This window comes from Hemiscyllium ocellatum, chromosome X (assembly GCF_020745735.1).
Source record: "Hemiscyllium ocellatum isolate sHemOce1 chromosome X, sHemOce1.pat.X.cur, whole genome shotgun sequence".
In the NCBI taxonomy this organism is placed as follows: Eukaryota; Metazoa; Chordata; class Chondrichthyes; order Orectolobiformes; family Hemiscylliidae; genus Hemiscyllium; species Hemiscyllium ocellatum.
This window is the reverse complement of record NC_083453.1, coordinates 15,778,349-15,805,211: the sequence shown is the minus strand read 5'-3', so window position 1 is coordinate 15,805,211 and position 26,863 is coordinate 15,778,349. Positions and strand designations below refer to the sequence as shown.

General features: G+C 43.8%; 1 protein-coding gene across 1 annotated transcript; it reads left to right on the top strand.

Moving 5' to 3' along the window:
* Positions 1-6,505: 6,505 nt before the first annotated feature.
* Positions 6,506-21,574, top strand: LOC132805716 (protein Wnt-6-like). Its single transcript, XM_060820924.1, has 4 exons — positions 6,506-6,742; positions 9,743-9,963; positions 11,983-12,284; positions 20,588-21,574. The coding sequence occupies exons 1-4, from the start codon at positions 6,666-6,668 to the stop codon at positions 21,047-21,049; spliced, it is 1,062 nt and encodes a 353-aa protein (XP_060676907.1). The 5' UTR covers positions 6,506-6,665; the 3' UTR covers positions 21,050-21,574.
* Positions 21,575-26,863: the final 5,289 nt, after the last annotated feature.

Sequence of the window (26,863 nt, the reverse complement as noted above, 5' to 3'; positions counted from 1 at the left end):
GCTGCTGTTCGAGCAGGAACGATCATTCACAACCAAACAAGAAGGAGTGTTTCTGTGGGGCTTGAGGTTGTCGCCTCCTTTTACCACCCCCCCCACCCCCCCCCCACCCCACTCCCCCACCCCCGCCCAGCACAGACACGAATTCGATTGTGAAAAAGATGGCAAATTTGTGTGCACCCAGGTCTAGCCTTCGCCAATGAGTGCAGGGTGCCCTGATCACAGAAGTTTCATCACGGGATTTGCTGCCTTCTTATAAGTTTGTAGGACGAGCTTTTATTTGGGGGTGGGGGGGGGGTGTAAGTGGCGGACAAACCTCCCAGTTTAGAGGAACAATGGCAGGAAAGGGGGCACATTCTTCCCCTATCGCCTGCGCGATCCGAGCCGAGAGCTGTCCATCAAAGTGTCTATCATTCGGCCCGCTGGAAGACAGCCCATTCAGGCGGTTGAATGCCCATGGAAGCCAGCGAATCTGATTGTTCAAGTCCTTTCCGGGACGGTCAACCAGCCGCTACTGTGTGGAGGAACGTGTCCGCAATTCTCCAGCAAATGGCCTCACTCCTTGCCTCGCAGGGGTCGGCATTTCTGTCAAGCGAACAGTGATGCTGTCTCATTCGCGGGGACCACTCTCTTCTCGCGGTGCTCCTTGAAGTCGCTTTTTTTTCCAAACCTGCGGCTCACACACACACACACACACACACACTCGCGGCGAGGGACGCCCGGAGCCCTGCACTGAAACCGCTCCTGACGCCTCCGTCGCGGTTTGCTCTTGATTTCGTTTTCCTTTCGCTTGCAAAGTGAAATTTGCTGAAGGTGACCGTGAGTTTGTTGGGAGCTGTCACGGACCCAGCCAGCTTGCTTTCAAGCCTCTGAGTGTGTGTGTTGCGCAGTGACAAACAAGCCGAGAATCTATTCCTCTCCCTCAGTCCCATAATATCACGGCACAGCAGCTGAAGAGACTAGAATAGACATCGAAATATAATCGCCCACTTGATAAACTGGTCAACATTTTAAATATGTTCTAACCACCCCGTTCAGAGATGGTATAACACACCTCTGGATCAGGAAGTCTGGGTTCAAACCCCACCTGCTTCAGAGGTATGTACACTACCACTGTACCACAAGAACACCCCTCCTGCCAACCCTGGAATCAGGGAATCATTGATTTTGGGTTGGTTTCTAGGATTTTCTCCAATGTTATGTGGCAGCGACTTTCATTGTTTCTCCAGTCTCCCTTCAACGTTTTAAACTCTCAATTTTCCGTTTTATTAAACCGCTCCCCCAACCCCCACCGCACCCCCTAAAAACTGGGAAATTACCTGAAGGTGGAACTGCTGGGCACGCTGTGAAAACGGCTCCTGTCGCGTCCTTTCATGTACTAAAGATGGTATCAATGTCAAGGCGTCCGGAGCAGCCACCATCGTTTGGAAACGGTGCGAATTATCAATGCTATAACATCATCCATGGCGGCCACTATTTCAATGCAGTTGGAGGCAAAAAAAAACCTGCAGATGCTTGAATCCAGAATAGATAGGCAGGGGGCTGGAAGAACACTGCAAGCCAGGCAGCATCAGGAGGTGGAGAAATCAGCGTTTCGGGTATAACCCTTCTTCAGCAATCGCTGAATGTGACTTAAAAGTTCTGGGATTTACATATTAACGAAGCGAAACTAGCAAAACCATTCTAAAAGATGAAAGACTCAATCGAAGTTTGTTTAATATATTTCAGTTGCATGGCACTGTAACCTTTTGCAAAAAATTCTGTGTCTTATGGTCCTGCTCCACAGATGGAGCAGCACCTCGAAAGCTAGTGCTTCCAAATAAACCTGTTGGACTCTAACCTGGTGTTGTGTGATTTTTAACCGAGAAAAGGAAGAAACAAAGTATACTGCCACTATTTGTCAAATAGACCTGTTCTCAGATTAGCAATATGAGATGATTTAAAAGATCGATATATTGTTGCTGAAGGGTTTGAAAATTGCCTCTTCAGACAAGTTGGGGGGGTGTTCCTGATGATGACTGTCCTTGCGATGGCGCTCTCGAGCCGTCAGAGCAACGGAGAGGACGCCGGCGCCGTTTCCACCGGGGCCTTAGTTCAATGTGACATTGCTTCTTACCCACGAGGGAAAATGGCTTCAACGCTTGCCATTCCCGAGGCGTCAGAAGTGAAAGTGCGAGGCAAATTCAGATGATTGCAACGTCCTCAATCGGTAGAGTTTGACATGGCTCCAAAACCCGATCCTCTCAAAGCAGCAGAAATATATTCAGCAACAAGGCGCAAACGGTTTCCTTGTAGTCTGTGAAACACATCTTTAGTCTAGTTGGAATATTTAGAATAATATATAAAATTCACGTGCTGTTTTAATATATTGGCCGTAGCCTTGATAAACTAGAGTTAGTTTCACGTGTTTGGCATCCAGTCCGATTAGACTTTTCACCAATGAGCAAACTGATTCGTTTTTAGCACCATGCTGAGGTGTATCTGCTACATTTCCAGAGCGTGTGATGTTTTAGAAACGTTCGTGCGTTTTCAGAATCTGGCACAAGTGTAAAGATTTATCCGAGCTGAAAATGTGTTGCTGGAAAAGCGCTTATGCCCGAAACGTCGACTCTCCTGTTCCTTGGATGCTGCCTGACCTGCTGCGCTTTTCCAGCAACACATTTTCAGCTCTGGTCTCCAGCATCTGCAGTCCTCACTTCTTTAAAGATTTATCCGCCCGTGTTTCCATATGTTCAAACCTCAGTCTCTGTATCTCTGACATGATGTGACATAAAATTCCTAGCCGCTTTTGCAAGTGTTCAAAATAGATTCCTTGAGCATTAGGAAATTATTTTGCTAAAGTAATCTGTTTATTTAGAGAAACGCAGTATTTAAAACGCACTCTGCATGAATTTGTGTGTGTATGCAATAGACAATTCAGATCCTGAACTTGTCCCAGAAAAGATTTGTGTTCTACCTAATGACCTTTGTGAACACAACATTCCCGCCGCCAAGTGATAGATGAACCAATTGGAGTCTAATTATAATTTTTCTGAATCTTTGGCCATTGTTATGCACTCTCGGTGGTGAAGTTTCACATCACCCCGAAGGACATTCAGATATAACCCATACACGTGACAGTGCTAAAAAGGCCAAGGCACACATTTAAAATCCTTCAATAATTGGCAAGGAGCACTGTTTCCCCATTTCGCTATCACTTGGCAGAAAGACCTTGGTAATTTCTTTGTCTATGGGGCGCTCCTGCGGTATAGTCCCTGGGAAAGTCCAATTCGCTTTCAGCCAGAACGCCCTTGGTGTGCAGCGCTCTGTTTATTGATGGTCCGCCCATTGTAGTGTGCGGCTCAGAGATGGCATCTGATGCTATTTCCTGTACAAAGCGCTGCCGTTTGCACATATAGTTTATTACTAAACACAAGGTATGATTTTGTGCTGCTGGAGAGTGATTTGGCTGCTAAGGAGTGGTCTCAAAGGGATACCTCGTCACATTCACAATCTGAATATAAGTGCACAATTAGCTAATTCCTTCCCGCTGATAGAATATAATAAAGAATGATATCATATATAACACAATGTAATGGAAACTGCTGTAATTTAATATACAATATCATACAATATCCAGACAGTACACCCGTTGTCTTTCCAAGTGTTGCTGTAAATTCAAGGGCCGTCACCTCAGTAATCCCTTTAATGTTACGTGAGATGGTTCTTGTCTTTCCTGTTAACAACAAATCTTGTAAATTGCGCTTCGTATAACACGCTTTTACGCTAAGGCAATGTTACCTTGTTACCTGATACCTTGCTCCCTCCATGAGCCTGTCCCCACTGGGTGGTACGATGGCTGTAGTTTCCTCGGCAGGTGGTCAACGTGACCTGCTCGAATACAATGGAGGGTCCCCTGTCACTTCACTAACATAACTCCGCATCTCCATTGATCTGGAGGAAAACAATAGTGTTGGGCAGGCAATTGATTGATTGACAGTTCTCCTCGTTCTCGGCAAGGTTTAGACATGGGGTTCACTTTGAGTAAATTCGTCGACAGGTTTCAAAAAGGATTAATAGCGCCAATAAAGCCAAGATTGAAGAATTATTGCCGAGTTCTGGCAGGCGGCTATATGTTGCATTATTATTGTAAAGAAGCACCCGTTCTGATGTGGTGCCTAGTGAGATGTGAGGGACAGATTTGCAGTTCGTGAACTGTTCCTAAGTTGCGCAGCGGCGTTGTTTGCGGATTTCTTTTGGGACGTGACTATCGCTGGCTGGGCCAGGATGAATTGCCCATCCTTCATTGCCCTTGAGAAAGTGGCGGTGAACTGCCTTGGTCAATCCGACTGAGCGCCTCTTTCGGAAGGCAAGTGAGATTCAACCACGCAGCTGTGGATCTGGAGTCACATGGAGGCCAGACGAGATGAGGATAGCAGATTTCCGTCACCGAAGGGGCAGCAGTGAACCAGATGAGTTTTCAGTTACACCAATTCCTTAGTTTCATGGTCACCATTGCTAATATAAAAGTCGTTCCAAAGTTGTTAAATCTCAATTGAGTTTAAATTTCTTAGATCTTTGATTTTGAAAGTTGAATACATGTCTCTGAATCATTAGTCCAGGCTTCTAGCTTAATAGTCCGGTGACATAACCACTATTACTTTACCCCGAATGGATGGGTGCTGCTAGCTCAGTCGCAATTCTCATCTTTATGGACTATTGCATACAATTGTAATCGCTTTGGACTTCTTGCAGCATAGTATGGTAATAGTGTCCCTACCTCGGAGTCAGAACACAGACCTGAGCAAATGCGAGGTCTTGCACTTTGGAAAAAAGAATACAAGCATGGACTACTTTCTAAGCGGTGAGAAAATTCGTCAAGCCAAAGTACAAAGGGATCTGGGCGTGCTAGTCGAGGATTCTCTAAAGGTAAACATGCAGGTTGAGTCCGTGATTAAGAAAGCGAATGCAATGTTGTCATTTATCTCAAGAGGGTTGGAATATAAAAGCACCGTTGTGCTACTGAGACTTTATAAAGTTCTGGCTAGGCCCCATTTAGGATACTGTGTCCAGTTTTGGTCCCCACACCTCAGGAAGGACATACTGGCACTGGAGAGTGTCCAGCAGAGATTCACAGGATGATCCCTGGAATGGTTGGTCTAGCATACGAGGAACGGGTGATGATCCTGGGATGTACTCATTGGAGTTTAGAAGATTAAGGGGAGATTTAATAGAAACTTACAAGATAATACATGGCTTGGAAAGGGTGGACGCTAGGAAATTGTTTCTGTTAGGCGAGGAGACTAGGACCCGTGGACGCAGCCTTAGAATTAGAGGGGGTCAATTCAGAACAGAAACACAGAGACATTTCTTCAGCCAGAGAGTGGTGGGCCTGTGGAATTCATTGCCGCAGATTGCAGTGGAGGCCGGGACGCTAAATGTCTTCAAGGCAGAGATTGATAAATTCTTGATGTCACAAGGAATTAAGGGCTACGGGGAGAATGCGGGTAAGTGGAGTTGAAATACACAGCCATGATTGAATGGCGGAGTGGACTCGATGGGCCGAATGGCCTTACTTCCACTCCTATGTCTTATGGTCTTAAGACCCACCTGCTCTAGAGGTGTATTCTAGCATGACTGAGCAGCTAGATTAAAAACATTTAAATCTGAAATAAGACTGCTCCCAGACCTATGGATAATACATGTGCTGATGGCAGCCCAGCGTTGTGAGTAGTCGCTTGTTCACAGTCGACTGGAGGACTGTGACCCATCATGCTGTGTTCGGGGTTAGGTGGGGATAAGGAATTTCAGAGGGGACAAGGGCCCGGATTTTGGGAACATTGATCACTTTCCTCTAAATTGCTCAAGTTATTTCTCAGTCCTCTCTATTTATCATCGGAATCTGAAATGGCTTGGCGCAACCATGCACATGAACCGATTTCCTGTTCCATTCCTTTACGGAGCCCTTTGTCAGATGTCAGCTCCTCAAAGATCCCAGTTCAAACTCGCTTCCCCAGAAAAAGCCCTCAGACATGAGCGCATCGTGGGCGCTAAAGCCTCGTGGATTGGCGGTGGGATTTACTGGAGCGAGATTCTCTTCATAAAACAGAGGGTGGGGGGAAGTAAACTGAGGAACGGAAGAAAACAGGCTTTTCAAATACAGTCCAGTCAAATGAAGAAAGGGGACGGGGAGATATATATAAGACGTCAATTGATGTATCGGTCTCGATATGCGCATTCCATAGTGAAGATATATTACGTGATGGATGTTAAACATATTGCTTGGGTGTTGAATGGTTACTGGTCTCAGTCTTGTGCATCATTCCGAAACTGGATGCTCGAAATGACGGCCCTTCACCTGCTTCTCAAGCGGCACTGGAAGTGGGACAGGCGCCGTATTACCTTGGGAGAGGAGGGGGTGTCATTGTGGGAGCTGTGGTTTTAGTCCTCATGCCCATTTGAGGAGTCGGGATTCTCCTTCCTTCAGTCCCACCCAGTCGGACACACACAAGTCAAAAGAGAGAGAGAGAGAGAGAGAGAAGCGAAATGAAACCCCCTCCCTCCCCCTCCCCTCTCCCAGTCCTTGCGGGAGATGGAAATCCGCGGGTGAACTGAGCGGAACAGGAGAGGGAGGGAGGGAGGGAAGGAAGGGGTTCCAGTGCCTCTCTCTGAGCTGGACAGACACCGAGATGTGGCCTTTCGCTGCAGCTCAGCTCCGAGTTTTCTTCTGTCTTCTGTACCCCGCCAACATCATCAGCCTGTGGTGGTGAGTCGGGTCGGGTCTCGGGCTCCGGAGGATACTTGTCGGACAAGGCGTTGTTCGGGCTGGTGGTGGGGGTGAGGAGGGTGGAGGAGGGGGGGGGGGGTGGCTTGAGGGAACTTGTAACCGAGGAGGCAGTGGTGTTTTCAGAAGGCAGAGGCGGAAAGCAGGAGAGAGCGAGGGGAGAGAGCAGAGAGTGAGTCAGGGACAGGAGCAGATGAGAAAGAGGGAGAGAGGGGAAAAGAGTACAGTGGGGAGCGGAGAAAGAGGGAAGAAAGTGCAAGGGGGGGCAAGAGAGGGAAGAGGGGAGATAGAGACCAGTGAAAGAGGCCAGAGAGGAGGGATAAGGAGGGAAGAACGGGGCGGAGAAGAGGGAGTAGAGAGACAGGAGGGGAGAGAGAATGGGAGAGAGAGAGAGAGAATGGGAGAGAGGTATGAGGGAGTGAGAGGGCAGAGAACAAGATGGGGGAAGAGGGTGTGGGGAGAGAGAGAAGAGCGGAGATAGTGATTAAGAAGACGGTGTGATAGAGTAAATGTGAAGAAAGGATGATAGAGGGAGTGAGGAGAGAATATGATAGAGGGAATGAGAAGGGGCGGTAATAGAAGGAGTATTGAGAGAGGATAATAGAGAAAGTAAGGAGGGAGGATGATGGAGAAAGTGAGGAGAGAATATAACAGAGAGATTGAGGAGAGAGAGAGTGCACTGGAGAGTGGAGCAGTGAGGGTGAGAACTGTGAGGGTGCAGGGGCTCCATTGTGTTGACAGCCTTTGCTTACTCTCATTTGCAAACAGCACCTGTATCTGGGAAATCCCAGATAGTTGCTCTTTCCCTGGCTCAGGGCCCGCTGTTTCGAAGCGAACGAGCGCACAAATAGCAGAACCACTTCATCAGTCGGATTCCTAACTCCTCGCCGTTTATTCATCACGCTCTGTGTACTTGCGAGGAATTTGTCTCATTCCTGTACAAATTGCCTCGGAGTTCAATCAGTTGCGTTTTCTTGTACACTTCAACCGCGGTTGTGGCACAACTCCTCTGAAAACTCAACTGGTGCATGTGTGCCTGAGAACATGAATGAGTGTGTGAGAGTGTGTGTCTCCATGTGTGTGTGTGTGTGTGTGTGAGAGAGAGAGAGAGAGAGAGAGAGAGAGAGTGTGTGTGTGTGTGTTTCCGAGAGTATGTTTGTGTGAGAATGTGTGAACGTGTGGGCCTCCGACAGTGTGCTTGTGTGAGAGAGTGTGTCTCCGAGTTTGTCTGTGTGTTTCTGTAAGTGTGTGTTTATGTGAAAATGTGAGTGTGTGAGAGAGTATGCCTGACTGTGAGAGTGTATCTCTGAATGTGCGTTTGTGTGAGAATGCGAGTGTCTGGTTTTGAACGTGTATGTGTATGAGTGTACAAGGGAGTATATCTGCACATTAGCGAGATTGTGAGAATCTGAGTGCGTGTGTGAGAATCTGTGCGTGAGAGATTGGGTAGAAGTGTGTGTGTGTGTCAATATGTAAGTTTGAGTGTAGTAGAGTGCAACTATGTGTGTCAATATGTGCCTGTGAGAGTTTATGGGAGTATGCGAATGAGTGTGAGTGAAGTCAGTGGGTTTGTGTCTGTGAGTGAGAGTGTGTATCTGTGTGTGCGAGAGTGCATGAGTATCAGTATTTGTCAGTATGAGAGAGGGAGAGTTAGAGTGTGGCTGGTTGTGGGTGTAGGTGTCGGTGTGTGAAATTGTGCATGTAGTGTGAGTACATCTGTGCGTGTGTGTGTGTAGTAGTGACAGTATGAGTCCCACTGAGTGAATGTGTGTGTATGTGTTTCACTAGACATGTCTGAGTATTTATGGGAGTGTGTGTGAGTGAATATAAGAGAGGGGGATGTTTGCCCGCGTCACTGCATGAATTTGTTTGTGAGTGTGGGTGAATATATCGGTTTGTGAATATGCAAGTCTCAGTGTGAGTGTGCGCGAATGTGTGTCAGTGTGTGTTTTGGAGGTGGTCAGTGTATGTGTGCGCCAGTATGTGTCTGTGGGGTGGGGGGGGCGTGTCAATGTGAGTGTGGGTGTATGTGTCAGTGGGAGTCAGTGTGTGTGTCAGTGAGGGTGTATCTGTATGAATGTGCATGTTTATGAGTGAGTGTGTCAGTGTGTGTCTGTATGAATGTATGTGCCATTGAGTGTGTGTATGCATGTGTGTGTCACTGTTTGGTATTGTATGTCTGTGAATGTGTGTTTCTGTATAAATATATGTGTTAATATGTGTGTCAGTGAGTGTATGTCTGCATGAATGTTTCCATCAGTGTGTGTTTCAGTGATTGTGTTTGGGTGTGTTAAGAGTGTGACTCTGTGTGTCAGTGTATGACTGAGAGTTCATGGGAGTGTGCCTATGAATGAATGTGAATGAAGTCAATGGGTTTGTGTTCTGAGTGAGAGTCAGTGCATGAGTGTGTGTCAGTAAGTGTATGCGTGTTTGTGTAAGTGGGTATTTGTCAGTTTGTGCATGTGTGTGAATGCCACTGATTGTGTGAGACTGTGCGTGAGTGTCAGTATGAGACGGAGAGTATGAGCCTGAATGTATATGTTAGTGCGTGTCTGTATAAATGTATGTATCAGTGTGTGTTTGTGTATGTGTCAGTCTGTGTGTCCAGCTGTATGAGTATGTGTCAGTGTGCGAGTGTCACTGGTATCAGTGAGTGCATCAGTGATGGTAGTGTGTATCAATGTGTTAGTGAGTTAGAATGTTAGTGTCAGTGTCAGTGTGATGCATGTGAATGTGAGTACATATGTGTGTATCAATGTGTGTGTTTGTCAGTGAATGTGTGTCAGTCTGTGTGAGTGAATGTGAACGTGTCAGTGAGCGTGTTTGTGAATGCCAGTGCGTTAGCGTGTGTTTCTGTGTGTGAGTGAATGTGGATTAGGGTAAATATGTGTTAGTGAATGAGTGTGTCAGTGAAATGTGTGTGGAAGGTCTCGCTTTATTCTGAAGTAACGCTGTGCCGCTGGTTTGACCCCCGCGCTGCAGGGCGGTAGGAAGCCCCTTGGTCATGGATCCCAACAGCATCTGCAGGAAAGCCAAGCGGCTGGCAGGCAGGCAGGCTGAACTGTGTCAGACTCAACCGGAGATCGTCAGCGAGGTGGCGAAGGGAGCCCGCCTTGGGATCCGGGAATGCCAGCACCAGTTCCGATTCCGCAAGTGGAACTGCACCACTCACAAGAAATACTTCAGCAAGATCCTGCAACAAGGTAGAGATTCTGACTCTGGCCTGTGTTAGGTTGAGGAGGATAGGAGGGGGATTCTATTCCAACGTTATTCCAACCAACTGGAGGATCGAATGCACACCCATGTTGCAGGAGACCCTGGGGAGTAGGGGCAAACACAGAGCGAGAACCCCCAGACATACGTGCGAGACTATAAAGCAGACAGGGACAGCCAAACAAAGACAGGAAACAAGCTTGTCCAATAGATTGTCAGGTAGCAGGGCGAGGCAACACCCTGGCCAATCAAACCGCAGAGAGGGAGCGAGGGGTGTGAATGAACTGCTTAAACAGGGGTTAGAAAACACAGGAGTTACTTTGCCTCCTCAGAAAGCAGGGTCCCTGCTTAGTCTGGATGGATATCTCATGACTGGAATTCAGCAAAGCTCCTGCACACTGTGGATCATGGCCCTCCAGTGCGCAGCCTCAAGTCCCACTGCTGTAGGATATCTATTTATTTATGTATTTATTTACGCACGATACAAGTTGATTCACGACACACATCGCAGTCTATCCAGGTATCAAGCCACTGTCAAAGATACGGTTTTACACACACACAGTCCTCAGACAGATTGCAGCAGGGCAGAGCTGGCTGGCCCTGGGCATTCCGTCCCCAGCTTCCCAGGATATTGCTAACTTCTGCTGTCAGTTCCGACTCCAGCATTTCTGGTGCATTCCCAGTGTATTCCCAATGTCACATTCGTGTAATCCCATTGTATTGCCGATGTATTCCAGTGTAATCCCGGTGTCCCCCCTCAGTGTTGTTGGTGTAATTCTGGTGCATTCCCAGTGTATTCTTAGTGTATTCCCCAGTGTATTTCTGATTATTCCAGTTTCATCCTGGTGCATTCCCAATGTATTCCAAGTATGTTCGTGGTGTATTCATGCCTCCCACCCCCCCCATTACCTGATCCGCTCTCACTTGTTCCCCAATCGGAATCCTTCCTCCAGTCTGGTGTTATCTGTGTGAACACGTTCACATCGTAATCACTTTCAATAAGTAATTCACTTCCTGGATGTAAACTGTTAATTGCATTTTTAAAAACAACAGTCCTGGTTTCCCAAACCTCGACCCGATTCTTTTTGGGTCCCCTCATTCGGTTCCCAGTTATAAACTGCGCAGGGAGGCTGTGAAGGATCAGCAAGGAAGCAAACCTGACCAGCCAATGGTGACCAACCAGGTTAACTGTCTGCATTTGAAATTCGGTTTTGGGATGTGGCTAGCACTGGCAAGGCCAGCGTGTGTTGCCCATCCCTGAACTGTTCTTGAGACTCCACAGTCTTTTGCTGTTACAGTTTGATACAATTGAATGGCTTGCTGTGCCATTTCAGAGGGCAGTTAAGAGTCAACCACATTGCTGCAGGTCTGGAGTCACATGCAGGCCAGACCATGGAAGGACGGCAGTTTCCTTCCCTAAAGGACATTAATGAACCAGATAGTTTTTGGAAAACCCAGTTGTTTTATGACTATTAGTGAAACCAGCTTTTTTTAATTCCAGATTTAGGAACAGGTTGCATTTACATTCCTGGACTCCCACTGTTACCTTGTCCCAACCCCAAAAGTGTGGTCTCGGGTGCACAGGTTTTAGCTTGGAGTGTGACAAGGGCAGGCAGGCAGCGAAATTGGGCAAAGTTTTGATTTTGGGCTGAGTCTGCACGTGGGCAGACAACAACCCAACGCTCAGAGCCGAAATGAATCCAGAGAGAGAGGGGTGAATGTGGGACGCACTGATATTGGATGGGGGTGGGCGTGGGGGGGTGGTGATGGGAGATGGTATCAGTGCAGTTCAAAGGAGAGAAAGGAATAGGAAGTGATGGGTGAGACAAGAGGCAGCTGGAGCACAGCATTAACCTGAGTTGAATGGTCTTTTACAGTGTGAATGCATTTGATTATGGTGGCATTCATACATTGTATGTAATCCATACATTGTGTATCTGGTTAATTTTGTGTGGTGGCTGTTATACAGTTGGCCACTTGCCATATACTAGCCCTCTTCTTCTCACCAGATATCAGGGAGACTGCCTTCGTTTCTGCTGTCACCTCGGCTGGGGTACTCTACACGGTGAGCCAGGCCTGCAGCATGGGCGAGCTGCTGCAGTGCGGGTGTGAGCGCACCCTGAACCGGGTGCCACTGCCCCGCTCGCCTACTCCTGGCACTGAGGCCACAGCCTGGGAGTGGGGCGGATGTGGAGATGACGTGGAGTTCAGCTACGCCAAGTCCAAGCAGTTCATGGATGCCGAGAAGAAGCAAGGACAGAACGACATCAAATCCTTGATTAACCTGCACAATAACGAGGCTGGGCGCTTGGTAGGTTCAAAGTGCCATCAGAATCGGGTCTACTTTATTTCACACAAATTGCTGTGTGGGTGATTTTCTTATGAAACAAAGTATCTTAAGTATTAGTAACACTTGTTCCTGCTTGCCTGTAGAATCCTGACTGCCCAAAGGCCAACTTATTCCACTGTTCAATGCACTCCTGGAACATCCAGTTACTGCAGTGTCCGAGATCAATGAACACTGCCACTGGGCACCATTCAGTGGGAGCATGTCCAGTTCTGTGGGAGGCTCACTGACCTGAAAGGTTAATTCTGTTTCTCTCTCCACAGAGGCGACCTGACCTGCCGAATATTTCCAGCACTTTCTGGGTTTTTTTGTTTGTTAAAGAGTCAGACTTGCCACTGGCAACGTTTTGAATTCTTACTTCCACATAGTTGGTTCGATTTTTTAAAAGAAAAGATTCAACTAGTTAAACATTTAAGGATAGTTTCACGTCCAGATTTCATCACTGTAGGGTAGGTGCTGTTTCCTGTTGTTATGACCACTGTCTGTATCCTTTTGACAAATCAGAGCCCCCCCCCCCCCCCAGACAACTCCCTTTGCTGGAGGGGAAAATGGGCAAGGTTTATTTTAAAAATTCACTCCCTGGCCAGGCCAGCATTTGTTGTCCATCCCTAATTGCCTTGGGTAGTGATGAGCCACCATCTTGACCTGTTGTAGTCGTTCAGGTAGAGAGACACTCACAGTGCTGTTTGGGAGCGAGTTCCAGGACTTTGAGCAATAACAATGAAGGAACAGCAACATAGTCTCAATTTCTAGTCCTAGTTTGTATGTTCATTTGTAGGTTTGTAAGTCAGGGTGGTATGTGGCTAAGAGGAGATGGTGCTTTCATTGGAACTTGGATGTGTCTTGCTCTTTGTTTTTCATGGGACTTCAGAGAACTTAAGGAAACCATTCTGTCCATCATATCTATACTGGCTCTCTGCCAGCTCAAACCAAACCAAATCCCCTGTACTCTCCTTTTCTGATTTCCACCTGGCAATCTATGCCTTAACTAGTCTCTAGAGCAAAGTATTTGAAGATCTAGCTCTGGGAGAAGCACAAATGTATGACCTCAATCCTGCAGTTAACAACCCTAATTTAATTGGTCTCTCCTCAATAAGGTGCAAATGTCTCTCTTTCGGAGCTTGATCAAACCTCCCTCCAAAATTTAAGATGAAACTGCTTCCCAACCACTCTTCTCTCTCCTCAAGACTTCCTCACCTGATGAAATTACCTTTGTTTCAGTCCTAACCTGTTTGCTTTGCCATGAAGCATGCAGCTTCTCCACATTGTGGATGACAATTGTGTACTGATGTTCTATTACTAGCCAGAAATAGAAATTCATATGGAGCTGTGTTTTTTTGGTTGCATAACAAATATGGATTTTGCAGAAATCAGTCAATATTATCATGAGTATCACAATTGGTAACTTTGATGCTATGGGCTGATTAAACTGAACAAAAGAGGGAATTGATTGCATTGAAGTAATTTCCTGCCATGCACTAAATAGCAGGTGAGATACTAAGCACTAGAGTCATAGAGTCAGAGAGATGTACAGCTTGGAAACAGACCCATCGGTCCAACTTGTCCATGCCGACCAGATATCCTAACCTAATCCAGTCTCATTTGCCAGCATTTGGCCCATATCCTTCTAAACCCTTCCAGATGCCTTTCAAATGCTGTAATTATATCAGCCTCCACCACTTCCTCTGGCAACTCATTCCATACACACATCACACTCTGTGTGAAAAAGTTGTCCCTGAGGTCTCTTTTATATCTTTCCCTTCTCACCTTAAACCTATGCCCTCTAGTTCTGGACTCCCCCACCTCAGGGAAAAGACTTTATCATGCCCTTCATGATTTTATAAGCCTCATTAAGGTCACTCCTCAGCCTCTGATGCTTCAGGGAAAACAACCCCAGCTTGTTCAGCCTCTCCCTATAGCTCAAATCCTCCAATCCTGGAAACATCCTTGTAAATCTTTTCTGAACCCTCTCAAGTTTTACAACATCTTTCCGAAAGGAAGGACACCAGACTTGCATGCAATATTCCAAAAATGGCCTAACCAATGTCCTGTACAGCTGCATCATCATCATCCCCCAAAATAATATTTTAATTTTAATTTGTGGTTTGGACTTTTGTTACTTCACCCCTTGGGAGCTGTCAGCGCTATCCTCTATTTAATTTGGACGATCAGTTAGCATTTAAAATAGTGGATCTCCAAGTCACTGGTACAAGCCTTGTGGCATTGGGGTAGTGTCCTTATATCTGGATCAGAAGGTCCCACCTGCCCTCTAGGTATGCTGCAACATGTCCAACAACTTGATTAAAAGTAACTTTTCTTTTAGAACTCCAAGTCAATGTCATAGAGGAGCTATCAGTCCCAGCAGCAGAGGACCTGCAGTGCACTGGGTGACATCCTTGAAGAACAGCTTGCGCAATGCAACACAGGTTCTACTAGTGAAAAAGCAGAGATGCCACAGTGCACTTCAAATGTTCTGGTTAACTTTGACTTCTTTGCAAATATTAATATATTCACGCTATCTCATTCTACCCCCAAAATATTGAGTTTGTCCGTTCTCGTGCTTTTCCATGTCAAAACTAAACCTTAGTTCTCCATAAAATATAAATGTAATTCTGTTCAAAGTGGAATATATATGCACGAATCAATTTCAACACAGTCTGAAGAGGAAGATTTTTTCACCAATGGACCAAGTGTCAGCACACTCTTTAAATGTATTTGAATAGAATCATTTTTGAAAGGTAATGAGTAAGTAACATGTTACATGACCAATAAAAGATGGACATGTCAGATGCATTTATCTTTAACAGACCTAATACCCACATAGAGCATAGCAGGCAATAGTGAGGGAACAAAGTATCCAATTTGAAAGTGAATATGGACCAATGACAATACTCCAGTACATAGTCTTACACTGGCAGTATTCAATGCTTAATCACCAGTAAAGTCCATAATCTCTTCTTAATACAGAGGTGCATTGGTGTTCTATATATAAAGAGGCATAAAGGTGCTGGTAATGTATACTATTCATTATTTCCCTATCATCAAGAGATTAACTAGATTATTGAGCAATCTCTGACTATTTAGTTAAAACATCTTTCCACTAGAACCTGGACATTCATCCAGCATCAATACTTTCAGTGGTTAGCAGGGCCAGTGACTTTATCAATTTCATACCTTCGTTTAGTAACTACCATGTCCTTTCACCTTCAGTACAGTTGCAATGCTGATTTAAGTTAAACTAAACAACTTTATTAAATGTTCATTTCAGCATTGTTCTAGAAATGGTGTGAAAGCATTTCAATCACTGTTAATTCAAACCCTACTGTGCAAAACTGTATTTATATTCTGCGTAGCTGTAGTAGAACTCACTAAAAGTTAAAACAGTGAATCACTTGATGACTTTTAAGGCAATTTGATTTATAGGGAACTGACCTAAACTGCAAACCTATAAAGTTATTTTTGGGGTAGACTTTAAACCATGTCCCAGAGGTGAAAAGGCAGCAATCTCAGTAACTGTATTACTTAGTCTCTACTGAGAAACAAGATAACCCCAATCAGCCTGAACTGGATTCCAATCTGAAAGACAGGTGACAAGGGTCTGTATTTACAAGCTGTATTAGGAGATTGGATAGGGCAGTCTCACCATTACTGTACCATAAATAAAAGATGTCAATGAATACGCACATTCATTATTCATTTCAGGTTGTGAACTGATGGTTTCCAAATTATATTTCCTTGATAGCTTTTCAGTTGATAAACCAGTTACTGTAAATGTTTATGCTGCTCCTTTAAATTAACTTCAAAGAAATGCAGATGGTGTAATTCTTCCCAGCTGATTTCCTTATCTCTCGGCTGCCTCGGCAATGCTAAATGAGAGAGTCAATGGTTATCACATCCAAACAAGAAAGTGAGGTTGAGGCCACAAACAGATCAACCATGATCTTTTTGAACAGGCTCTCGGGGCCAAATTGCCTACTTCTGCTTCTAAATCATAGGATTGCATGTTCACCCTCCAGGCAGTAAGCACACACATTAAAAACTACCCCAGTGTGCCTATTGTGTATCATTTTCAATCCTCATCATTGCTCTTTTGTACTAGTAGAAGGACCTTCTTCAATCTTCTTGCTAAACTAATTTTCAACATAAATAGTCACAGAACCACTTAAACTACTGATATTCAAGCTTCAGGGTGTTGTTTTCATATCGGTACATGGCTGTTGACTGTTAACACTGAGACTTCTTAAATCTAACATTAGATTAAGGTTGCCTGGAAACCACTTGCCACTGTCGAAGCCCTCCAAGGCTAAAACCAAAGAGGAAAAGGTGAACTGAAACAAAGCAAGCTCGAGTGTAGTGCTGGAATATTTGTGCTACCTTCATACGTCACCTCTGTTTTTGTAGCTCTGTCACCTACTTAAATTAAGTTGGTAAATGCGAACTTGAAATTGTCATCACAGTGTGTGTCATTGAATTTATTTAAAGCTGAGTTAGACAGATTTTTGATTGACAAGGGAGTTAAGAGTTATTGGAGGTAAATAGGTTGCAACCAGATCAGCCTTGATCTTACTGAGTGGCAGAGGAGGTTTCAAATTTTTATGTTTTTGTGCTTTGATCTGAAGATATCAGCAATAGTAATTTCTAGGTTAAGGGCTCATTGGTAATGTAATTACTGAACATCAAAGCATTTTGCCAAATTTCTGTTTAGTGAGAGATGACAAAAGGTAACATAATTTGTACAGTGGACTTTTTTTTGTTTATTGGAATGAACGTAAAAATCCTGCATCATTAGTTAAATGGAGCGTTGTCATGTAGCAACTTGTGTGAAATGCTAAAATTGCAGTTAAAAAAAAACACCCTCTGGAAATGACTTAACGTTTGGGTCATGTAATGTCCAATATGTAATTAAGATTTTACTTTTGCAAATGCTAAACAAAATTCTGGTGCACTACATGTTCACAATCCATGCCTTGAATACCTGTATCATGCTAAATAGTTTAACTGTTTACCTGTTCAAATCCTGATGAAATATTTCAACAAAGTACACTTTCAATGAAGCAAATTCCAATTACAGGTATAGCAAACCTAGATAATCTTATTGCAAAATGCATAGCAGACCTGAATAGAAACAATTGAACGATAGATTGAAGTTGCTGATGGACCTGATATGTAGATTGAGACACAGAAAATTCATTGTCTCAGGTCAGTGCCCATGTCTGCAAAATGAGCCAACATAGAGAATTTATGATTCTCTAGAGTACTGAATACTGGTACAGTAATTTGATATAAATATTCGCAATGTTGGACTTTAAAAAGAGCCGATTGCCTGCACTGTGCTGAAGATATGTGTTTATCTGGAGCAATCTTTTTGCTGTCAACTCTGAGTGTGTGGTTGTTAAGGTAGTTAACTCATGTGGGGGTCAGAATTCCTATGGGCGCAACGTGTCGTAACGTTTTGAGTGTGTTAGTGAAGATTTCCTTTGTTCAGTCCCAACGAATCTCAAACATATTTTTGGAGTTCATAACTTTAGAACATTAACACATATTCAGCCATGCAAATATTTTGGACATCTAATTGCAATCTTTTGGACTACAGAAACAGAATATTTTAGAAAAGAACAAATAACATCCTTAAAACACGTGTTTTCAAATACATTTTCATGCATTCTCTTAAAACACGACCTTTTAGAACACATCTTGCAGAACACTGAACACATTATTTTACCACATACGTTTAAGAACCTGTAAACCTTTTTAGGACATGTGAACATTATTTTAGAACAAATCATTTTGAAATATTCATTTTTCACATGAGCAAAAGTGTTCTTTTAAGAGTGTGCCATTCCTTCCACGTTATATTCGGCATTCACAGAAAGCGATCACATAATGTAACATATAAACACTTTTCAGTACTTAAGAATACAGTATTATGGTTTGAGACTAGTTTCTGTGGAAAGTACAGAAACATCTCTTAGAGAACTTGTTCTTTCAGCACATACATTTGCATTTGCAATAATTGCCAGAGGGAATTTTTGAAATTTTAAAATGTTCCAGTACACTAGAATTTCACAGGAAATAGAGTTCCGATTACTGCGTATAATGGCAGCAGAACAAAAAGCCTAGATTCATTATATGTGCATTTATTATTCATTATAATAATACATTTATAATTTTACTGTAAATAGCAAGTCAAGAAAATATCTGTTTGCAATGGTACCAACACATAGCATTCATCCCTCTCTCACACTGTATGCAACATTTTTGAAACGTTAATTTGAATGTGTATGAATAGTTATATGTACTGATAGTTGGTCATGGTAAGTCAAGTGTAGTCTTCAGGTAAAATTTGGTTAGAGACTAGGGGTAACTGACCAGGAATTCCAGAAATAGTAAAATCCCCGTTTTAAAGTGGTCAATCTACTTGATTTATATTTTCCCATTATAAGCTCCTATGACCTCATTTATAATTAAAACTGCCTGAATAAATTTGTCACGAATTAATTACACCTTCCTATAAGTTGTTTATTTTCACACTTTTTCATTGAACAGCAGCATGAAGTAGTGGAAGAATTTTCAGGTAGATTAAATATCTGACAGGGTAGCATGGACGTTGCTTTTGTATCTTTCCACTCTTCCCTTACAGAATTATGTGAAGTAATGCGAAATATTCCCCGGCTGATTAACAATCTGACAGGCCTCAACGTGAGTGCTTTTTCTGTGTCCTTGGCCCCTTTTTGTTAAACCATGCCCGCCTCCACCTCACCCCCCGAGAAAGCACTGCAGCACTACCACTGGCAGGAGGGTGTCATTACAGCTTGACCGGTTCAGATTGACAATTTCCACAACAAATCTTGACATTTAAGAGACTTCATAGAAAAAAAAAGTTGAAAACGCAGAGTGATGATCAAAAGTAGTCTTTAGGTGTAGCAGAATTAGAGTATGTGTGTCATTGAACCAAGGGAGGCGAATGTAATTCAGTTCCATTGTAAAATCATTCTTATTTTTGTACTTTATTATTAACTCCATTGTCTACATCTACACTAGGATTGTCAATATCCCATTCCCCCACCAATGATGCCACTGAAGTATATTTACTGATGGGGATAGGACGAGGGTACAGCTACAGTGACAAACATATAAGAGTAGCCTTCACTGCAAACATAGACAGAAGAATTTATATGTAAATCCTCAGTTACAACAATCATAATTGCAATAGTGAGTTCAACTCGAAGTTACTTCATTGGCCGAAATCAGTGTTTAATATGTGTTAATCCAAATATTTGAGTGAGTTTGAACTTCTGAATAGATATGCTTCTGTCTCGAAGTACATGTGCTTGTATTTATCAGTGGCACATGTTGAGGAACCAATTAGGGCCCTTAAAAGCGGTAGTGTATTATTTACTATTTAAATGGAAGGTCACACCTCGTCCAAACTTTCTGTCACTGGGTAGCAATATTCTTAACTATATAGTCAAGTCTCCTGTGTTTACAACACAAATTCTGAAGTCCCACCGGTTGCCTAAGAACATACTGATAATAATGCAGAGACCAACTGCCTCAGTGTAGTCGAACTGGAATGTTCTTTTGAATTAACACAGACACATTAGCAAAGCAGAAGTGTCGTTTGCACCAGGATGCTTTTATTCAACATAAACATAATAAATGAAACACAAACCCTGAGAGTGTTAATTTTGTATTCACCTTTTACAAGATCACTTTTCTTTTAAGCTAACTTTTTACATAGTTTTACATGATAGAAAAGGTTACAGGAGCCTTGTGTGGAACACAAATACCATCAACCTGTTGGAGCAGAATCCACAAAATAGACTATTTGTTCCTTATGCCATTGCTTGGTGTGGGGAGTCTGCCGTGTGCAAAGCTTGCTGCCATGTTTTCTACATCACTACAGTAACTACACTTCAAAACGTGAGAGGCTGTCAAACACTTTGAGTTGGCCAGAAAACAAAATGAAAGCCGCTATATAAATGCGAGCCTTCATTTAATTGTTAGCATAACCATCTGTTGCATTTCCCCTCTCACGTACAAGACTAGCATTTAAAACGTATCTCATTTCAATGGAATGTCATTCTTCATAGCAAGCGCAAAGTCAATTAATTGCTGCATAAAATCAATTTCTTGTACAGATCAAACTTCTGTCTCCTTCCAGTCAACCAGTTCAATGCGGTTTTTGTGTTGTTTCAATGACAATGTTCATGAAATATATTGTTAAAGTCTTGTTTCTCTCTCTCCGCTATCGTCTTGAACTTCAGATGATTAAGAATTACATGCGAACTGAGTGTAAATGTCATGGCCTGTCCGGCTCCTGTGCTGTTAAGACTTGCTGGAAGAAAATGCCCCATTTCCGCGAGGTTGGCGACCGCCTACTGGACCGCTTCAATGGCGCCTTCAAGGTGATGGGCGGCAATGATGGGAAGACATTGATCCCAGTGGGGCACAACATCAAACAGCCAGATAAACAGGACCTGATTTACTCTGCCGAGTCCCCCGATTTCTGCCTCCCCAACAGGCGCACTGGTTCTCCAGGGACGCGGGGCAGGGTGTGCAATGGCACAGCTATGGATGTCAGTGGCTGTGATCTCCTGTGCTGTGGCCGGGGGCACCGGGAGGAGACAGTGAGCTTCCAGGAAAACTGCCAATGTCGCTTCCATTGGTGCTGTGTGGTGCAGTGCAGACAATGCGCTGTCCGAAAAGAACTCAGCATCTGCATGTAGCCAGAATGCTTCCCCATAAGACAGTATTCCTCGAACTTGCGTTAAACCGAAATTGCAAAGCAAACCATTTGTTATCCAAAGAGCAAGGATTTTGGATGGGATGAGGTGGAATATACTACTCATATCTGCGCTGCAAAGTCCCCAGGCAGGAATTCGGAGTGAGGGATAACATATGAAAATTAGCGCACCTTGCTACTCTGAAAGATTGTAAAATGTCTTGAAAAGGAGCAATTTTCTAAGTGTTTTGTGGAGTACACCCCATTGTGAGAGGGGATACGGGGCAGGAGGTGCATGTTGCCTGCAGCGTAGAAGCGCTATAAACAGTTAGTAGAAATATATCATTTCTGACTGAACACATATAGAGCTATTTTTGTATGTTTGTGAAAAGGTAGAGGGCTTTTGCCCTGTGGGTCATTAATAAAACGCTGCCCAGATCAGTGTGTTAGGAGGTCAAGTTAATTAATCGTTGCAGCATTGGGCTCCCTAATGTTGGCCCAGTTCATGTTCACTAGCATGAGATGTGAAAATGGGTTATTTAAAAACGTTTGCTTCTCTGATCAAGTGGTTTATTTTTCATTTGCTGGATATCTGTGCAGGAAATATTCTGCATAATAAATAGAATGGAAAAGATCTCAGTGTTTGGTTTTAGCCCCTGGGTGAGTGTCACTGGATTAATCTATGTGTCTGCGTGCCTGAGCCCTGAGAGAGTGAGGGTGATCAGGTGAATGTGTGATTTTGTGTGCGCGTACATGTGTATTGGGTGTCTATATGCATGTGTTTGTGTGTACGTCTATGTATGCGAATCAGCGCGTGCATATGATGTGGTTGTGTGCACTTGCATAGATTTGTACATTAATGCGTACATATTTATGCAAGTGTTTGTGTGTGTATATTTATACTGCACAGTGAAATCCAACAATTCTACTTTGTTAAAACCATGAAAAGAAAAGTTCAAAGTCGTGATGGGTCGGTAACCCGGTGACACCTTACGCTTGAGAGGCAATTGACTTTGGGGCTGGCCTTTAGTCTTTAGAGTGAAGTCTGTCTGATGGGGTACCTTAGGCATACTTGAAGTATTAAGGTTAGAGATCGGTTTTCAATGATGATGGATGGCTCATTACTTTGGTATGGTGGTCCTCAGCAGGTATTCCAGACTTAACAAGTACATACAGCTTTTTAGGATTAAGTATGAGAGCCTTTCAGAGTTTTGACATTCTGTGCTCCTGCTTTACCATCCCCGGGTCTGTAACTCCCTTCGCTTTAGCATTTGTAGAGGGATCGTGTGCATGCAGACTTCTTAATATGAGTGTATTTTTTTCCTCTTTTTGTGGGAGATGGGCATCACTGGCTAGACCATTCCTTAATACCTACAATCACATTTCTTTGGGTCTGGAGTTATATGTAGGCTAGACCAGGTAGGAATGATATAAGACCATAAGACTATAAGACATAGGAGCGGAAGTAAGGTCATTCGGCCCATCGAGTGCACTCCGCCATTCAATCATGGCTGATGGGCATTTCCACTCCACTTACCCGCATTCTCCCCGTAGCCCTTAATTCCTTGTGACATCAAGAATTTATCAATCTCTGCCTTGAAGACATTTAACGTCCCGGCCTCCACTGCACTCTGCAGCAACGAATTCCACAGGCCCACCACTCTCTGGCTGAAGAAATGTCTCCGCATTTCTGTTCTGAATTGACCCCCTCTAATTCTAAGGCTGTGCCCACGGGTCCTAGTCTCCTTGCCTAACGGAAACAATTTCTTAGCGTCCACCCTTTCCAAGCCATGTATTATCTTGTAAGTTTCTATTAGATCTCCCCTTAATCTTCTAAACTCCAATGAATACAATCCCAGGATCCTCAGCCATTCCTCGTATGTTAGACCTACCATTCCAGGGATCATCTGTGTGAATCTCCGCTGGACACGTTCCAGTGCCAGTATGTCCCTCTTGAGGTGTGGGGACCAAAACTGGACACAGTACTCCAAATGGGGCCTAACCAGAGCTTTATAAAGTCTCAGTAGCACATCGCTGATTTTATATTCCAACCCTGTTGAGATAAATGACAACATTGCATTCGCTGTCTTAATCACAGATTCAACCTGCATGTTTACCTTTAGAGAATCCTCGACTAGCACGCCCAGATCCCTTTGTACTTTGCCTTGACGAATTTTCTCTCCATTTAGAAAGTAGTCCATGCTTGTATTCTTTTTTCCAAAGTGCAAGACCTCGCATTTGCTCACATTGAACTTCATCAGCCATTTCCTGGACCACTCTCCCAAATTGTCTAGATCCTTCTGCAACCTCCCCACTTCCTCAGTACTACCTGCCTATCCACCTATCTTCGTATCATCGGCAAACTTCGCTAGAATGCCCCCAGTCCCTTCATCCAGATCATTAATATATAATGTGAACAGCTGTGGCCCCAACACTGAACCCTGTGGGACACCGCTTGTCACTGGCTGCCATTCTGAAAAAGAACCTCTTATCCCAACTCTCTGCCTTCTGTCAGACAGCCAATCCTGAATCCATGCCAGTAGCTCACCTCGAACACCATGGGCCCTCACCTTACTCAGCAACCTTCTGTGCGGCACCTTATCAAAGGCCTTTTGGAAGTCTAGATAGACCACATCCACTGGGTTTCCCTGATCTAACCTATTTGTCACCTCTTCAAAGAATTCTAACAGGTTTGTCAGGCATGACATCCCCTTACTAAATCCATGTTGATTTGTTCTAATCTGACCCTGCTCTTCCAAGAATTTAGAAACCTCATCCTTAACGATGGATTCTAGAATTTTACCAACAACTGAGGTTAGGCTAATTGGCCTATAATTTTCCATCTTTTATCTTGATCCTTTCTTGAACAATGGGGTTACAACAGCGGTCTTCCAATCATCCAGGACTTTCCCTGACTCCCGTGACTTTTGAAAGATCTCAACCAACGCTCCACTATTTCCTCAGCCACCTTCCTCAGAACTCTAGGATATAGCCCATCGGGGCCAGGAGATTTGCCAATTTTAAGACCTTTTAGCTTTTCTAGCACTATCTCTTTTGTAATGGCAACCATACTCAACTCAGCCCCCGACTCCCTTTAATTGTTGGGATATTACTCATGTCTTCCACTGTGAAGACTGACGCAAAGTACTTATTACGTTCTCCAGCTATTTCCTTATCTCCCATCACTAGCCTTCCAGCATCAGTTTGCAGTGGCCCAATGTCTACTTTTACCCGTCATTTGTTTCTTATGTATAGAGAGAAACTTTTACTATCATTTCTAATATTACTGGCTAGCCTATCTTCATATTTGATCCTCTCCTTCCTTATTTCTTTCTTTGTTATCCTCTGTTTGTTTTTGTAGCCTTCCCAATCTTCTGATTTCCCAGGCTCTTGGCCACTTTATAGGATCTCTCTTTTTCTTTGATACATTTCCTGACTTCCTTTGTCAGCCATGGCTGTCTAATCCCTCCCCGGATAATCTTTCTTTTCTTGAAGATGAACCTCTGTACTGTGTCCTCAATTATACCCACAAATTCCTGCCATTTTTGCTCTACTGTCTTCCCTGCTAGGCTCTGCTTCCAGTCGATTTTCGTCATTTCCTCTCTCATGCCCTCATAATTACCTTTGTTTAACTGCAACACCATTACATTGAATTTTGCCTTCTCTCTTTCAAACCGCCGACTGAACTCTACCATATTATGATCGCTGCTTCCTAAGTGTTCCCTTACTTTAAGATCTTTTATAAAGTCTGGTTCATTACATAGCACTAGGTCCAAAATAGCCTGCTCCCTTGTGGGCTCCATGACAAGCTGTTCCAAAAAGCCATCCTGTAAGCATTCCAAGAATTCCCTTTCTTTGGATCCACTGGCAACATTATTTACCCAGTCCACTTGCATATTGAAGTCCCCCATGATCACCGTGATCTTGCCTTTCTGACATGCCTTCTCTATTTCCCGGTACATGTTGCGCCCCTGGTCCTGACCACTGTTAGGAGGTCTGTACACAACTCCCATTATGTTTTTTTTTGCCTTTGTGGTTCCTCAATTCCACCCACACAGACTCCACATCATCCGACCCTATGTCATTCAGTGCCATAGATTTGTGGTGATATATTGGTGAAGCGGACTTTTTTTGTTAATGACAAACAATGATCGTGTCACGATCACCTTCACTGACTTTCATTTCCAAGATTAGTAATGGATCTTAAATTCCTCTAGTTGTCTTGGCTGGGTTTGGTCCCACGTCGCTCTAGCCTAGACCTCTAGGCTATCAGTCCAATGACATTACCATTACGCTACCAACTTCCGATCAGATTTTAGTGTGTGGTAGTATACATGCCCATTATTTGAGATAATTTCATCCATGTGAATACCTTTCTCTACCTGCACCAACCCGTTAAGAACCCAGGCTAAGAACCCAGATGGATGTCTTTAACACAACAGTTGAGAGCTATGACTTGCTTTAAGAACTATTCCAAAAAAACATTAAAATGCCAAAGTGAAGCCCGTTTAATCATTCATTATGGGTTATTTACTTGAGGGATTTTAAATTTGGAAAAACTTGTTTGTTAACATTGCCTTCTGCTTGTGTGTGATATAGGAATGAAGTACTTGCTGATAACCAAAGCTAAAACCTGTGCAAAAATGGACAGACCATGACCCCTTTCTACAGTGCAATGGTTAAAAGGCTGTTACCAAGTTCTTCTCTCCTTTATTTTACTCGAAGCTTGAACATGTTTAAAATAACATGCTTCCACTTAATCAGTGGAGGAAGTAGCCTGATACAAGTATGTTAAACATTTGCATCATAACAAAAAAAAACTGTTAACAGTAACTTTGTTCGACAATGAACAGAATGGATCTTCTCTCGGTTTATTTTCGTCTGGCTATCTGCTACGTGCTACAGTTGCTGTGTTATAATTTGAGATCTACGTGCAGTTCAGTGTTATTTTTATTCAGGGGATCTGGGCACCGCTGGCTCGGCCAGCCTTTATGGCCCTTCTCGAATTGTCCATAGGGCAGTTAAAGTGTCAACCACATTGTTATTGATCTGAAGTCACATGTAGGCCAGACCAGGTTCAAAAAATGCAAGTTTCCTTCCCTAAAGGGTATTAATTAATCAGACTTTTACAAAAAAAAACAATGATGACATTATCAACAGAACAGCTTTTCAACTGCAGATTTTATTATGATGGTGGGATTTGAACCTCTCCTCCCTCACGCCCCCCCCCCCCAAAAAAATAAACAAAAGCATTGGTCTGGGTTTCGGGATGATGACTCAGTGACACTAATATTACAGTACTACCTTTCCCCACTTGTGATCCCAAAGCACGTCTGACAACACACTGAACTCGGAGCAACGGCAGGATATTACAGAACTGAAATCATTTGCAAACGCGTTACCTTCACAACTTGTTGGCTCAGAGCTTATCCCGCTGATGGCTGTCAGTTGCTGGGGAATTTCCATCGCCTGCACCTGGGGGCAACCCAAGAAACTTAGAAAATAATACTGGTTGGAAATGGTTTCCACTGGGTGTGGAAGTGTTAGTCTCTTCAACGCTCAGCCTTAGAACTCTCAACACATAGAGCTGTACGGGATAGGTTACGTGTATGTGGGAGATGTAAGGGAGGGGGTTAGGGGAGGTAGACTGGGGAAGCTGGACGGGAAGAGAATGAATGGGGGTAGGGGGTGGGTAAGCGTATACCGGAGACGGATAATGGGGTGTGGGATATGTGGCTGTCTCTGGGGTGTTTATAGGCTGGTATGGCGTTTCATTGTATGTATTGGTCATGTGTTCGCATCTGTGTAGAGAAGCCTG

Bases quoted from the DNA above. Each gene is read 5' to 3' on its own strand.
- LOC132805716 (XM_060820924.1), top strand. From the start codon at position 6,666: ATGTGGCCTTTCGCTGCAGCTCAGCTCCGAGTTTTCTTCTGTCTTCTG. The intron at 6,743-9,742 runs GTGAGTCGGGTC...CCCGCGCTGCAG, and splicing joins AACATCATCAGCCTGTGGTG to GGCGGTAGGAAGCCCCTTGG. The intron at 12,285-20,587 runs GTAGGTTCAAAG...CTTGAACTTCAG, and splicing joins ATAACGAGGCTGGGCGCTTG to ATGATTAAGAATTACATGCG.